Source organism: Peromyscus maniculatus, chromosome 7 (genome assembly GCF_049852395.1).
Source record: "Peromyscus maniculatus bairdii isolate BWxNUB_F1_BW_parent chromosome 7, HU_Pman_BW_mat_3.1, whole genome shotgun sequence".
Classification (NCBI taxonomy): Eukaryota; Metazoa; Chordata; class Mammalia; order Rodentia; family Cricetidae; genus Peromyscus; species Peromyscus maniculatus.
The window spans coordinates 105563238-105578606 of NC_134858.1; the positions used below are offsets into that span (position 1 = coordinate 105563238).

Genomic DNA, 15369 nt, shown 5'->3' on the forward strand with positions numbered 1-15369 from the left:
TAGTAGAAACCCTGAGCCTAGACAAAAATAAAAGGTGGAAGGCAGTTTTGAACACACAGGCAGTTGTGCTGAGATCAATAGCTAAACAGGGTCCTACATTTTATAATAAAGTCCCTCGTTATATAATTAATCACATTTTTTTAAAACATGCACTATTTTAAAAGAAAGCAGTAATATACAACAACAAAACTCTCAGGACTGGAGAGATAGCTCGGTAGTTAAAAGTACTTGCTGTTTGCCTGGCGGTGGTGGCGCACGCCTTTAACCCCAGGACTTGGGAGGCAGAGCCAGGCGGATCTCTGTGAGTTTGAGGCCAGCCTGGGCTACAGAGCGAGATCCAGGACAGGCTCCAAACTACACAGAGAAACCCTGTCTCAAAAAAACAAACAAACAAAAAGTACTTACTATTCTTAGTTCCACCCCCAGTACCCACATCTGGTGGCTCACAACCTAACTCCAGCTCCAGGGATCCAACATCCTCTTGTGGCCTCTGTGACCTGCACGCGTATGTGACAGAGACACACATACATGTAAATAAAAATAATTTTTAGCCGGGTGGTGGTGGCGCACGCCTTTAATCCCAGCACTTGGGAGGCAGAGCCAGGCGGATCGCTGTGAGTTTGAGGCCAGCCTGGGCTACCAAGTGAGCTCCAGGAAAGGCGCAAAACTACGCAGAGAAACCCTGTCTCGAAAAACAAAAACAAAAACAAAAACAAAAACAAAAATTTAATCTCAAGAAACACCCTGCCGGGAACCACTATAGCATGAAGTTGAGCCTAGACCAACCTGGCTGGTACTTATAGGGAGACCTCTCTCAACTCCAGTGGAATCAAGTCTCTGGTGGGAGGAGTCACTCAAGTAGCACAGTCTCGCCCCTTGTTCCCCCTCAGGTGGAAAACCTCAGTTCATGAGGCAGGTCCAGTTCACTGGAACAAGGGTAATGTGAACACCCAAAATGGCCTGACATTTACGTTGCTGTCGTCCTTAATCCCAGCACTCGGGAGGGAGAGGCAGGCAGATTTTCGTTAGTTCGAGGCCAGCCTGGGCTACAGAGTGAGTTCCAGGACAGCCAGGGCTGGAGAAAGAAACCGTCTGGTGGGGGCGGGAAGGACGGTGAGAAGAACCTGCTATCATCACCCATTTTAGGGTTTGTGATATGGCACTTCAAAAATGTTAGGGAACTTGGTCAATGTCACATTGACTCCAAATGACGGAACAAGGGTTCTAGCCCGCCTTAGGCTCTATTTGCCAGACCACGGAGTTTCTCGTTAGTTCACTTACGTTGGTACAACACACCTGAACCGTTCAACATCCTGAAGTACCCACTTACAAAAACACTGCTGTACCTGTACAAATCACAAAGAGAGTCACTGTCCTCCAGGAGAATCCAGCAAGTCCACCACTTCCCTAACCACCGCCACCCGCCCCAAGAACTAGAGGAGTCATCCCTGAGAACTACAACTCCCAAGCACCCCCGCCTTACACTCTACGGGACCGGTCGGGCGCACGGCTTCTGGGACTTGTGGTTCTATGCGGAAACCGGTCGGCGGGGTCCCAAGGACTCCGTATCCCAGCATGCCGAGGAGCCGGAAGGCAAGCGCTCCGAGGGCACACCGCCGCGGCGGCCTCCGGGGGCGCGCAGGCGCGGCGCCCTCCGGGGGCGCGCAGGCGCGGCGCCCCTGTTTGTCGGCCCCGGAGAAAGGAGGAGGTACCGTCCAGTCAAAACCCTGGCCCCGAAGGAGCTAAACGGTCTTGACTTGGGCCGGAACGAGGCACCGGTGCCCCGCGGAGTTTCAGAGTGGATGGAGGAAGCCCAGCCTTGAGATCAGCGCTAGCCCGGCCGGCCTGGCCGCTGGGCCTACGGAGCCGGCAGGCAGGCAGGCAGGCAGGCGTGCCCAGGCCACCCCGGGCCTAAGCTCAGCTCCTGGGCCAGGAGCACAGGCTCGGGCCTGGCATCAGGGCTTTCTCTTCCCCTTGGAACTACGGCCGGCCCAAACCGGAAGCAGAACCTTCGCCGAGACCAGTGAGTAGCCGGGCCCGGGCCTCCCGTCGGGGCCGGACTGGGACGAGGCCCCGGGGAGGCCCCTAGGCCACCTTCCTCACCTTCCCTCAAGCCGACGTCCGTCGGGAAGATGCACCGCGCCCTGCCCGGGGCCCGCCAGCATCTGGGGGCCATCCTGGCCAGCGCCAGCGTGGTGGTGAAGGCGCTGTGCGCCGTGGTCCTCTTCCTCTATCTCCTTTCCTTCGCCGTGGACACGGACTGCCTGGCGGTCACCCCGGGCTACCTTTTCCCACCCAACTTCTGGATCTGGACCCTGGCCACCCATGGGCTGATGGAGCAGCACGTGTGGGACGTGGCCATCAGCCTGGCCACAGTGGTGGTGGCCGGGCGGTTACTGGAGCCCCTCTGGGGAGCCTTGGAGCTGCTCATCTTCTTCTCGGTGGTCAATGTGTCCGTGGGGCTCTTGGGGGCCTTCGCCTATCTCCTCACCTACATGGCCTCCTTCAACTTGGTCTACCTGTTCACTATTCGTATCCACGGCGCCCTGGGGTTCCTGGGCGGCGTTCTGGTCGCCCTCAAGCAGACTATGGGGGACTGTGTGGTTCTGCGGGTGCCCCAGGTCCGCGTCAGCGTGGTCCCCATGCTCTTGCTGGCGCTGCTGCTGCTGCTCCGCCTGGCCACGCTGCTCCAGAGCCCGGCGCTGGCCTCCTACGGCTTTGGACTGCTGTCCAGTTGGGTGTATCTCCGCTTCTATCAGCGCCACAGCCGGGGCCGAGGGGACATGGCGGACCACTTTGCGTTTGCCACCTTCTTCCCGGAGATCCTGCAGCCTGTGGTGGGACTGCTCGCCAACCTGGTGCATGGCCTCCTGGTGAAAGTTAAGATTTGCCAGAAGACCGTGAAGCGCTACGATGTGGGAGCGCCGTCTTCCATCACCATCAGCCTCCCAGGGACAGACCCTCAGGATGCGGAGCGGAGAAGGTACGGTGGACACTTCCAGAACCCTGGCTAGCTAGACGCTTGGTGGAGTCACGAACCATCCACTGAGGAGCTTGCTCTGCATGGGCTGGAGAACTTCAGGCAGGAGTTGGGGGTCGCTTCAGAAAGGACTCAGGATTGGGCCGTGAGGAAGGAACTCAGTGTGTAGGTTTCTGGGCTCCGGTGTGTTTTTCTCACCACTTGGGCCACTTAACCGGCCTCCCTGCCTAGTCGCCCTTTGGTCTTCCCTCAGAGTTTCCAAATTCTAGAGACTGGCCCTGTAGGAGACAGAAACTGTTGGTCTGTTTCTCCTGTGATGGGGGTGGGGAAGGATGTCTGTGAAGCGTTTCCCTTCCTCTTAATGTGGATGGTTGGGGTGTCACTAAATTTGCTCCTCTTTCAGGCATGTCACCAAACAGGGGGACAGGCTGACCACGCCAGGCAGAGCTGAGACCTTTGCATTCCCTAGAACCCAGAGTGTCTGCAGCATCCGTGATTTCACTGCATTATTCACTGGACACTTTGGCCAAGGCAGAAGAAGGCTTTTTAAATTTAGCTCTTCCTGCCTCAGAGCTGTGGACAGTTTACAGGCCCAGCTCCGTGTCCAGTGTTGCTCTTGAGACTTTTCCAGCAGTCTCTCAAAAGCCTCGCTCCTCAGCGTCTGTCAGGTTTCTGTCTTTGCTCCCCTGTGAAGCAGGTTCCTGACATCAGTGGAGGAATTCTCTCCGGGCTTAATCCGGAGATTAAGTTGAGTGTAGAACATGTCTTCCTTGAAGGGTTACCAGCTGGTAGGTGTGGGAACACACCCGGGCATGCCGCAGGCCTAATTCCGGGCCCTACAGCTTGAGGGTTTTGGGGGTGTCCTAAAGACAGTTCATCTTGGCCTTACTTAGTAGAAGAAATGGGCCGGGGCCTGAGCTTTCGAGCTGTTCAGATGGGGCTGGGCCACAGGTTGCCCTTGCTCTAGTGAGAGGTCATTGCTACGGTTGACTGGTCATTCAGAAAACCACTATCCAAGATCCCGAGAGTGGACAGAAAAGGAAGAGTGGGGTTGGGGCGAGAGGCAGGTGTCTGGCGGAGGGTGATGGCTCTTGGCCGACATGGAGTGGGTGTTACTCTTGCCAGTAGTTTCCATCTGACTGCCGCTCGCAAACCCAGAGGGCTACAAGTAGGAAACAGGATTTCCTATAGGTCTCTGACCCATGGCAGGCGACTCCTGACAAGGACATCTCCAAGAGCAGCCTGGGGAGGGCCAGGGAAGGAGTGTGGTGGGGTTTGAATGCCCGTGTCCCTGTGGCTTTTCCTCTTTTTCCTTAGCATGCTAGAAAGTCCGATCTTGGAAAGCCATAGGATGGCTGCCTTTAGTGCAGATAGGGCTGAGCCGTCAGGGTCGCAGGGGCCAGCTGGAGTGGCCACTTCCCCTTCTGTGGGCCAGAGTGCTGAACTTGGAGCCTGTTCTCCACTGAGGCTGGGTAGCTCAGTGTAGGGCATGTCTTCCTTGAAGGTGTCCAGCTGGTGTCCAAGGTGGATCCACCCAAGGCATGCTGCAGGCTAATTCTGGGCCCTAGGGCTTGTGTCTTTTGGGTGTATTTTCTCACCTTTTCTCCAATGGTGTCTGCAGAAGTCTACCCCAGGAAAACAGTAGGCTCTGCTCTGTGCCATGCCCACATGGGCCGGTTCTTTTCTACCAGGGCTCTGCTCAGAACTTGGTGGCTTTGGAAAACTTCTAGGAGGAGTATCTTAGTTAGGAAGGGTGAAATGATCCAAACTGATGCTGCTTCGTTAACCCCTTCCTTAGCTGAGTCTGGTGAAACAGATCTATAATCCCCACTGCTCAGGAGGCTGAGACAGGAGGTTCATGAGTTCAAGGTCTGCCTGGGCTACAAGTGCTAGCTTAAAGCCAGCGTGGACAATTTCATTAGCAAGATTTGCCTCAAAAAAAAAAAAGTGGGCCCAGCTGTGGTGGCGCACCCCTTTAATCCCAGCACTCAGGAGGCAGAGCCAGGATCTCTGTGAGTTCTAGGCCAGCCTGGTCTACAGAGCAAGATCCAGGACAGGCACCAAAACTACACAGAGAAACCCTGTCTCGAAAAAAACAAACAAAAAAGTTGTTTGTTTTAAGGGCTGGGAATATAGCTCTGTGGTAGAGTGCATGCCCTAGGTTTAATCCCTAGTACCACAAAAATAAATGAGGCTGTCCTTGGACATTACACCAGTGCGCACTTATCTCCAGGGACTAAGACTTTACACTTGTCTGCCCTGAAGCACTAGATCGATCCGTCTTTAGCCAACAAACTCAGAAGCATCCCTGGTGGCTGGCCTGGGAGGGAGGCTGTAGTCTTCCCAGCCTGGAGATGTGAGGGAGCTCGTCATTCTGATTGGCAAAGCAGATCCTGATCCAGTCTCCTGGACCCTGCAGGAGGAAGGGAAACCATGGGATTCTGAGAAGTTGGCTTGGGAGGGAGGTTGCAGAGTGTGTGCCTCTCCCAAGCCCAGTGTGATGTCTTCTCTTTCTGGCTGTAGGCAGCTGGCCCTAAAGGCTCTCAACGAACGGCTGAAGAGAGTGGAGGATCAGTCAGTCTGGCCCAGCATGGATGATGATGAAGAGGAGGCTGGGGCCAAAAAGGACAGTCCTCTGCCCTCGGAAAACGCTTCCACACCCCCAGGGAAGGGCACTGCCCCAGAATCCAGTCTCATTACCTTTGAGGCAGCTCCCCCCAAGCTGTAACTCCGACCACTTTGAGTTTAGCTCCTCGGCTCCCAGGCCCTCCCGGACACGGCTCAGCTACTCCAGGGCACTGACTGCTCTGAGGAGTGGGAAGAGGGTCTGCTGGGCTTTCTCTGGCCTTCTGCCGTTTCTCAACAACACTACATGGGACCCTTGCTACCTGGTTCCAACTCCAGACAGCCACAATGCCAGGTATGGGGCCTCTGAGTGTCAGCCAGTCCAGACCCCCATTTGTACCTCAGCAGGTACAGTTCCTCACCAAGGAAGTGGCTGCAGGGACACTGGGTCACAGCTCCGGGGCCAGCCCTCACATCTGAAACTGGTTGCCAACAGCCCTGAGCCAAGGCAAGGATTTGTATTTGCCAAAACTGTTCTGGGGGCCCGGCCAGTGTGGGTCTGCACATCTCTGCCCACCCCCAGACTGCATTCTTGTCAGGGTTCTTGTGCCCTTCTCCTGTGGCAGTGACTGTCTAGCCAGAGCCGCCACAACTCCCAGGTATTTTCTACAGGACCACCTGAGCGGGCAGCCAGCCCAGCCTCAGTGTCAATAAAGCGGTTCTTTGAGGTGTGGCTCTTGGGCTCTGTCAGGCCACCTTGTGCAGCCCTCTTGTGCTTATCAAATGCAACTCAGTGTGTTTTCTGGGTCCTGGGGCTCAGTTCCATGGCAACTCCACCTGGCTAAGAACCCACTGCCCCCACCTCTTCTTTTACTATTTGCTGCAGCTTCTAAGCAATCTTGTCAGAGCTGCTACCTCAGTCCCTTACTCCTCTTGTCTCCTCACTCGGTTAGAAAGGCTCTGTGCTAGAGGACCTGACAGTTGAAGGCAGGCCTTTCCACCATAAGCAGCCGTCTTAGGCAGGACGTGGTGGCACACGCCTAGAATCCCTGTCTCAAACAAACAAAAACCTGAGGCTGGAGGTGGAGCTCAGTTGGTAGAGCTTGCTTAGCATTTAAAAGCTCTGGGTTTGAGTCCCAGCACTGCATAAGAGGAGCATGGTGTGTATACACACACACACACACACACACACACACACACACACACACACACACACACACACGGTATACATGTACATACCTATAATCCCAGTACTCAAAGGTGGAGGCAGGAGGATCTGAGGTTAAACCATCATCCTTGGCCACATAGCAAGCTCAAAGCCCACGTGAGAAACATGAAACCTTGTCTCAAAATCAAAAAGAAAGTTTTTCTTGTTCATGATTCAGCTTTCTTTTTCCAGACAGGGTCTTACCATTGTAGCTTTAGCTGGCCTGGAACTCACTTTGTTGACCAGGCTGGTCTTGAGTTCACAGAGATCCACCTGCCACCATAACCAACTATGGTTCAACTTCTGAGTTGTGCCCTGTGCATGGCACCTGTGGAAACAGACCATCACCATCTCCTATCACTGATCTAACCATAGTCTCCAGACTCCAGCTGTCACCTACCAATACACTGGGTGTCATAGGAAGCTTAGCAGCAGGCTTCTGAGGACCTCCCACTTCTGGGAGGGCGCCCGCCCGCCATGTAGAGGGTCCACACCTCCCCAGCGGCCCACAGTCTCATGGTAATGGCATTAGTGAGAACCACTCCCAATGATGGATGCTCTGCTCCTCCCAGCAGTCTTTCCAGTTTGGGGTTTGTTTTTATTTTCAGTTTTTTGTTTATTTTTCTCCATGATTTCTGGCCATACCAGTACAAATATAAGCTGTATGGCTGGGAAGACAGTGTTGCAACCCCAACATCATCCAGACACATGATCCATGTTCCCCTGGGTTGACAGTAAGAAAAGAAAAGGGAGGCACTCCAGCACGAGGAGCAGAAATGTTAGAGGTCCACCCCTGAGTGCCCTAGTACCTGAAGTGTCCCCTGAGCCCATCAGCTAAGAGTGTCAGGCAGGCTCCCAGCCCCAGGTCCTACGCTGAGATGCAAAGCCAGGCTTCCTTATGGCCGGGAAGTGCTCATGGTTGGATCCTCTTGCGGTACAGGTAGGCATTGCTCACTTGGTTCATGATTACCAAACTGGTGAGGACGGGGCACAGCACAGCCAGGTACCAGGCAACGCCAGTGACAGCAGCAGTGAACCAGAGTGAGCACATGCCCAACAGGAGGCTGGCACTGCCCAGCAGGTAGCCCACCAACCCAGAAGTGGCATGGTAGAGTTTCAGCTTTGCCAGGGGCCATCGAGGCAGCAACTTGGGGTAGAGCAGCCCCACACCCCCTGAACACTGCAGACCTGCCCACAGCACCGCTAAGAGCCCTGCCTGCCCATGTCGAGTGGCCAGGTGTGCTTTGCCAAGCTGCTCTTTGTGGAGGATGACGAGACCTAGACCCAGCAGAGCACAGAGTAGGGCTAGCAGCTGAAGCACCCAGTGGCAGCGTGCCCGGACCTTCCGTGAGAGGGAACGCAGCAGTGAACTCTCCGGAGAAAACATGAGGAGCGCCTCAGTCATCAGGAAGGAGAACTAAGGAGACAGAGAGACTCAGGTGAGGATGTCATAAGCACTTCAGACAACCCTCAAGCAGGTGCTCTTGGCCCCATCCCCCTTCATTCCCTTCCCCAAGGACAAACACTGCATTTGGTGAGACGTGGAAGGCCCTGTGTGGGGCAAAATGTCTGCCCTGAGCAGCTAGGGACAGCTGCCTCTAGACTTCTTCCTAGGTACTTTTCTGAAATGTCACCTCTGCTACATTACCCAGCAAACAAGGTTTGAGACGTGGCAGTTATAAATGATTCACAGCTTTGTTTGCCTCCCATGAGGCTGGATACAATTTCTTGGCAAGAGCTGTCCACATGGGTGCACTGTTTCAGGGAAAAGTAGATGCATCACCATAAATTAAGGTTTTCAAGGACAGCAATCCCTAAATGCAATCTCTCAGCTTCCTGGCTGGAGGTGAGAGAAGCCTCATTTTGTGCTTGGGTGAGCTTCACCGATCTGTCCTGGGTCTTCCGTTTTTCAAGCCTTGGATATATGTCAGAGGCAGTAGTTGGAACATGCAACTCCACTAAACTGGCCTTTTAATAATAAATAATAATAAATAAATGCCTTCAAGAATTCTGAGGGTCACCACCTTTGCTCACACTCTACCCCTAAAGCTACCCAGATCCACTACTTACAGCCAGAGACATAAGAACAGGGTGCCAGGAGAACAGACCTAGAATGAGAAGAGGAAGCCTCATGGAGCTGAGGGAAAAGGAGCCAGCGTATCCATCCCTACAGGCTGAATGTGGGCAGCCCATCCATCACCTAAAGAGGCAAATGTGAGTCCCCTCTTGTAACAAGCTCATCTGACCCACCCCTATTCTCTTCCTGGGACAGAGCATGCTCTACCACTCCTCTGGTAGCTCCTTCCTCCGGCATCTCCATGAGTCAGGAATGAAATGCCAAGTCAAAGAAAGAGAAACCATGTACTCTCTGAAGCTTGGCCAGGCAGGCAGAGCCCCTACACTGATCTGCTCTCCCCAGGAGTTAAATACTACCAGCACAGAACATTCCTCAGCCAGCCAAGCCTGTTCCCACGAGTTAAGCCCATCACTTCCTACCGCTCCTATTCCCCCAAGAAAAGTGGCTTTTTACTTCCCATAGTCAACTATGAATTCTACTTACTGGAGCCAGGTCTGGCAAGTACAGCCACAAAGATGGTAAAGCCCAAGGCCACAAGGTGGGCTGCAGCCCCAGAGGCAGTGCGCAGAGCTCGGTAGATGTGCGACTCCGTCTCCACAGAAAGGGCCATGGTCAGCCCAGCTGATAGCTGTACAGCCTGAAAGCATCGTAGGCGTTGGCAAGGGTGCCCACTGTCCACGCCTCTCACTGGGGACAGTAATTCAGGGCAGGAATGCCACCTTTTTTCGGAGGAGTTATGACAGAAGCAGAACAAAGCCGGCACCAAGAATAGTCCCAACTTAACAGGGTCTACCTGTCAAACACCTGTATTTGAAGTGGTACTGATCGCACCGGCCAGGTGGGATGCGTAAGGACACGTAAGACTACAAATCCCAGAATGCAGCACGTCATCACTAGCTGGAACGGAAGGTCTGGAGCACTACGGGAATTGTAGTTCCCAGCTGCTTTCCTACCTAAGCGTGAATCTCTGTGCACATTGCCTCCCCACGTGCACCTAGCACGCTGTACCTCCACGGTAGGAATTTGCCTTCCTCACCTGCTTCTCAGGTTCGACGCAGTGACTTCCTCCAAAATAAACTGGACCCCCGGGCCCGCCAGCCGCGCCACCACTCCGTTAAGGAGGCGCTTCACTTCCGGGTGCGTTGTCCACCCACCCAAGACTTCCTGGGACAAGCCCCCTCCCATCCCATCCAGCGCCAGCCACGCCTCTGAGTCGCACTGCGCAGGCGCTGTTGAGTTGACGGCTCTTCTGGTTTACGCTCACAAACCTCTCTATCCTAGCCCAGGCCTCTTTCTCTTTTTGACAGGTGTCCCCAGGGGTGGAGGCGACCACCGCACGAAAGACAAGGGACTACAGACTTGGGACGGTCAGCGCCATGGGCAGCAGCTGCCGCATCGAATGCATATTCTTCAGCGAATTCCACCCAACGCTGGGACCCAAAATTACCTATCAGGTGCCTTCCACACTCCCGGGACTGGACGAGGAGAGGGATGCTCTCTGGAGCTCAGCTGGCTGCCTGGAGGGGTTGTGGGTCCCTGTGCTGCATCCAGGCATGTCATTCCATTCATAGATAACCTTGAATGGAGAGGATACACAGGGCCAGGTCTCTGGTTCCTAGTAGGGGAAGGAGATTTGCCACATAGCAGTTTTTGTGGCAAATCAGGCTATAGGATTCAGGGAGGTGACAGGTCTTGTAGAGGTTTAGATGATCCAAGAGAATCACTGGATTGAGACACAATTGATGCATAAAACTTAGGTGAGAGCCGGGCAGCTGTGGTGCAGGCCTTTAATCCCAGCACTCGGGAGGCAGAGGCAGGCGGATCTCTGTGAGTTCGAGGCCAGCCTGGTCTACAGAGTGAGATCCAGGACAGGCACCAAAACTACGCAGAGAAACCCTGTCTCGAAAACAAACAAAAGAGACAAAAAAGTTAGGGGAGAGTAGAAAGAGTATTGCAGGCAGTGGGGATAATGAGTGCCAAAGCCGGAAAGCTTTCCAAAACATAGCGTGTGTTTGGAAACACAAAGGAGTCGTATACGGGTGGATGAGGGAAGGAAAACAGTAGAGGACTTGTGCCCGGGGTGGGATGGATCACCATCCCAGTGTCCACTGAGGGACTCTCGTCACTGCCCTCCCCAGGTCCCTGAGGATTTCATTTCCCGCGAGCTGTTTGACACGGTCCAGGTGTACATCATCACCAAGCCCGAGCTGCAGAACAAGCTTATCACTGTGTGAGGCCTTAGTCGGGTGGGAGCGAAGGGGGCCCAGACTGGCTTGGGGGCGGGCTGACTCTGCTCTGCCCATCCAGCACAGCCATGGAGAAGAAGCTGATTGGCTGCCCCGTGTGCATCGAACACAAGAAGTACAGCCGCAATGCCCTCCTCTTCAACTTGGGCTTCGTGTGTGATGCTCAGGCCAAGACGTGTGCCCTGGAACCCATCGTTAAAAAGCTGGCTGGCTACTTGACCACACTGGAGGTCTGCAACCCGATGGGCGTGGGTGCATGGAGGCGCAGTTGGGGAAACTTCCTGTGTCTCCAACCCCCAGCCTCCAGCAACTAGCTCAGAATGCCGACAGCTGGGCGCTCTGGGGTATACTCAACCGTGTTGTCCATGTTCTGTCCAGCTGGAAAGCAGCTTTGTGTCCACAGAGGAGAGCAAGCAGAAGTTGGTGCCCATCATGACCATCTTGCTGGAAGAACTCAATGCCTCCGGCCGGTGCACTCTACCTATTGGTATGGGCAGCCCCTCCTGGGACAGTGTATGATAGAGGAAGGGCGGGAAAGTACAGAAATGAATACAGCCACTGCGGGAGAACGAGATTCTTGGACAGACTGGTGGGCGAGAAATAGCCACGGGTTGAAGCAGTGATGTCTGAGGGTTCAGTATATAATGGGGGTACAGGGGCAGCCCCAGAATTCTTCAGCACTGCTTCGTGGCTGCGTTCTTCCCCTGTCTCTGGGCCTTGGTTTCTTGCTCCATAAAACAGAAAGAATGATACTCCCAGGAGCCACCTGCCTGCCTCAGCTAATGCTAGGAGAGTCAGGAAGTGCTTGAGGCCCCTTGGGAAAGGTGACACTGAGGGTGTGGGTGGGGTCCCCCGCAGATGAATCCAACACCATCCACTTGAAGGTGATTGAGCAGCGCCCTGACCCTCCCGTGGCTCAGGAGTATGATGTGCCGGTCTTCACCAAGGACAAAGAGGATTTCTTCAACTCGCAGTGGGACCTCACCACACAGCAGGTGTACCGGCCCTCTCATGAGCATTATCTCCTTGGGCTGCCCACAACCCTAGCTGTGTCTCACCCTGGCTGACCGACCCTGCCTTGCTCTTGACAGATCCTGCCCTACATTGACGGATTCCGCCATGTCCAGAAGATCTCTGCTGAGGCAGACGTGGAACTCAACCTGGTGCGCATCGCCATCCAGAACCTGCTGTGAGTGGAGATCAGTTATGCCCATTATAGGCCACCAGTCAGAGGGGAGCTGAAGGACCCCGAGTATGGCGGCGGGAAGACTGCTGTTTGGACACTAAGCCTTTCTCTTTCCCCCAGGTACTATGGTGTTGTGACGCTGGTATCCATCCTCCAGGTAGGTGAGTCTGGGATACAGCTAAGTAAAATGGGAACCATATGGCTGGGCCAGATCAAGCCAGACTCCCAGGCGCATCATTCAGGCCGTGTCCCCTTGCTGTGTTCTAGTATTCCAATGTGTACTGCCCAACGCCAAAAGTCCAGGACCTGGTGGATGACAAGACCCTACAGGAGGCGTGTCTGTCCTACGTCACCAAGCAAGGTAGTGGCAACCCCTGTGGGAGACCGATCTGGGGAGGACAAGGCCACCTAGGAAGCTGACCCTGGCACCCACAGGACACAAAAGGGCCAGTCTCCGAGATGTATTCCAGCTGTACTGCAGCCTAAGCCCCGGCACCACTGTGCGAGACCTCATCGGCCGCCACCCCCAGCAGTTACAACACGTGGATGAGAGGTCAGAGGGTCCTTCTCAGGCTCGCACGGTGGGGTGAAGTGTCGGGAGTCTCCCCGGAGGAGCCTCGAGTCCCAGAGGAAGCAGGAGATTCCCAATGAGTATAGTGTGTGGCCTGCTAGTCCAGGCAGGTTTCCCGGAGATGGTGAGCGTGGAGGTCATCACTCCAGCCCATAAGGCACTGAAGGAGAGGGTTGGCTAGGCTAGGGTATCAACTCTCTTCCCCAACCATCACTTCAGGAAGCTGATCCAGTTTGGGCTCATGAAGAACCTCATCCGGAGACTACAGAAGTATCCAGTCCGGGTGGCTCGGGAGGAACGGAGTCACCCTGCCCGCCTTTACACAGGATGTCACAGCTACGACGAGATCTGCTGCAAGACAGGTGGAGGCAGGCAGGGCCGCCTGGGGGGTGATGGCTGACTGGCCACGCCAAGGCTGCTGACCGGCCTTGCCTCCCTCACCCCACCAGGCATGAGCTACCACGAACTGGACGAGCGACTAGAAAATGACCCCAACATCATCATTTGCTGGAAGTGAGGCCGGCTGGAGCATAGTACTATGGCTACTTGTCCAAGACACGTAGGCTGGTACATACGGTCTGGAAGGTGATCCTCGGTTTTGTACATCAAGTCACCCATTTCATCCTGTGGAATGCTGAGTCCTCAGCCAGCCACGGAAGAGCCGTGAATGTGCAGGCCATGCCAACTGGCCTGGCCTGGCTGGGGTGCCACCTAGTGGGCAGAAATGACAATGGACAAGTAAACAATAAGGTTTTGGTTTGGTCTGGTCTGGTTTGGCTTTTGTTTTATTGGCGGGGAGTGGGGAGATGGGGGATGGGAGTTGGGGGGTAGGGGGGTTGGGGAGACTGTTGAGACAGGATCTCACTATGTAGCTTTGGCTGTCCTGGGATTCACTATGTAGTCCAGGCTGGCCTTCAAGTCTGACTGCCTCTTTTTACTAAATGCTGGGATTAAAGGCATGCGCCACTATGCCTGGGCACACCTAGGTTTTTAATGAGTGTGTGTGTGTGTGTGTGTGTGTGTGTGTGTGTGTGTGTGTGTGTTTGTAAGGGTGAGGGTGTTTTTTGAGACAGGATCTTATGCAGCACAGACTGGCCTGAAGTCTGCTGTGTAGCAGATGACCTTGAACTTCTGATTCTCCTGCCTCAGTCTCCCTTGTACTAGGAGTGTAGACTTCAGCTCCCACAGCCTGTGTATACAGTGCTGGGGATTGAAGCCAAGGCTTTTGAATGCTAGGCAGGTACTCTACCAGATCAGCTATGACCACAGCTCTGGGCCTGCAAACTGAAAGAGCTTGAATCAGATGGGAGCAAAAGATGCTGTGATTAGATTGTCCAGACAGACCTCACTCGGGAGACTCAAGCTGAACCTTTGCAGGAGTAAGAAGAGTATTCCAAAAAAATAAGTTCGAAACCCTAAAGCAAGGACTAACTGTGGTAGTGCATTCTTAGAATACCAACACTCAGGAGGCAGACATGGGGAACTGCTCCAAGTTCAAGGACAGCGTGGACTATATAATGTGTCTAAAGCCAGCCTGGGCGTCATAGTGAGACTTGTCTGGAAAAGTCTGTGAGGAATTCAGGGAAAGCTCACGAGGTTGGAACATGGAAACAAGCATAGTGATGCCCGCCCGAAACCCCAGCACTTGGGAAGCTGACCAAGGAGGAGGGAGATTTGGACCAGCCCTGGCTCTCTAGTGAGCTCCAGGTTGGTCTTGGCTGTATGAGGTCCTGCCTCAAAGAAAGAGGAGGGGTGTTGGAGAGATGGCTCAGTGGTTAAGAACGCTGCTGCTCTTGTAGAAGACTAGAGTTTAGTTCCCAGCACTCACGTGGGACAGCTCACAATTGCCTATGACTCCAGCTCCAAGGGATTCGATGCCTCTGGCCTCCGTAACACCACACACCAAACCTTACCCAAGAGATTTATTGGGAGGGAAAAGGGGCGTGGCTGCCTCTGCTGGAGCGAGAAAGGGCAGCAAACGGAACAGGACACACAGGGCTTATTTAGAGCGTCTTGGGAAGGGGGTGGAATTCTTCAGGGTGGAGCTTTCCAGGGTGGAGATTGGTGGGATTTCATGTCCAGGGAGTGGGCTTTTTAACTCTGTAGCGTGGGGGCAGGGTCCAGCAGTTAGAGTATTCTGTGGGTGGAACCTGGCAGTCAGAGGTCCTCAGGGGAGGGCCTTACACTGTGGGCACCTGCACACACATGCACATGTGCACAGACACATGTGGAGTGTGACACACACATGCACATGTGCACAGACACAAACATAATCTAGAAATAAAAGAGGAGGGGGTGGGACAAAAATTGAAGCACAGAGGTAAGAGAGAGGGTGAGAGAGAGGTCCTTCAGAGCAGAGGTGCAGGCACAGGACCATCCTCAAGGGAAGAATGGTAGGTGTACATCCTTAGGACTCCTGGGCTGAACACGGAGACACAAGCCTTGAATTTCAGCACTAAAGAGACAGAGCAGAGGCCCGTGGATCTCTATGACTTGGAGGCCAGTTTGAAATACATAGGGAGTTCCAGGTCAGCCTG

The 15369-nt window shown here is 54.3% G+C and overlaps 3 protein-coding genes across 3 annotated transcripts; 2 read left to right on the forward strand and 1 right to left on the reverse strand.

Moving 5' to 3' along the window:
• Positions 1–1581: 1581 nt before the first annotated feature.
• Positions 1582–6272, forward strand: Tmem115 (transmembrane protein 115). The gene is made up of 2 exons (XM_006978365.4): positions 1582–2983; positions 5504–6272. Exons 1-2 carry the CDS (start codon positions 2133–2135, stop codon positions 5706–5708), a joined length of 1056 nt encoding a protein of 351 aa, XP_006978427.1. The 5' UTR covers positions 1582–2132; the 3' UTR covers positions 5709–6272.
• A 1242-nt stretch (positions 6273–7514) lies between these two features.
• On the reverse strand, positions 7515–9996 carry Cyb561d2 (cytochrome b561 family member D2). The gene is made up of 4 exons (XM_006978364.4): positions 9866–9996; positions 9313–9466; positions 8823–8860; positions 7515–8169 (listed from the first exon to the last, which is right to left on the reverse strand). Exons 2-4 carry the CDS (start codon positions 9437–9439, stop codon positions 7666–7668), a joined length of 669 nt encoding a protein of 222 aa, XP_006978426.1. The 5' UTR covers positions 9440–9466; positions 9866–9996; the 3' UTR covers positions 7515–7665.
• Positions 9997–10044: 48 nt separating this feature from the next.
• Nprl2 (NPR2 like, GATOR1 complex subunit) lies at positions 10045–13594 on the forward strand. Its single transcript, XM_042281607.2, has 11 exons — positions 10045–10283; positions 10968–11059; positions 11137–11305; positions 11454–11562; positions 11934–12070; positions 12167–12264; positions 12382–12418; positions 12529–12622; positions 12697–12814; positions 13052–13194; positions 13282–13594. The coding sequence occupies exons 1-11, from the start codon at positions 10206–10208 to the stop codon at positions 13347–13349; spliced, it is 1143 nt and encodes a 380-aa protein (XP_042137541.1). The 5' UTR covers positions 10045–10205; the 3' UTR covers positions 13350–13594.
• Positions 13595–15369: the final 1775 nt, after the last annotated feature.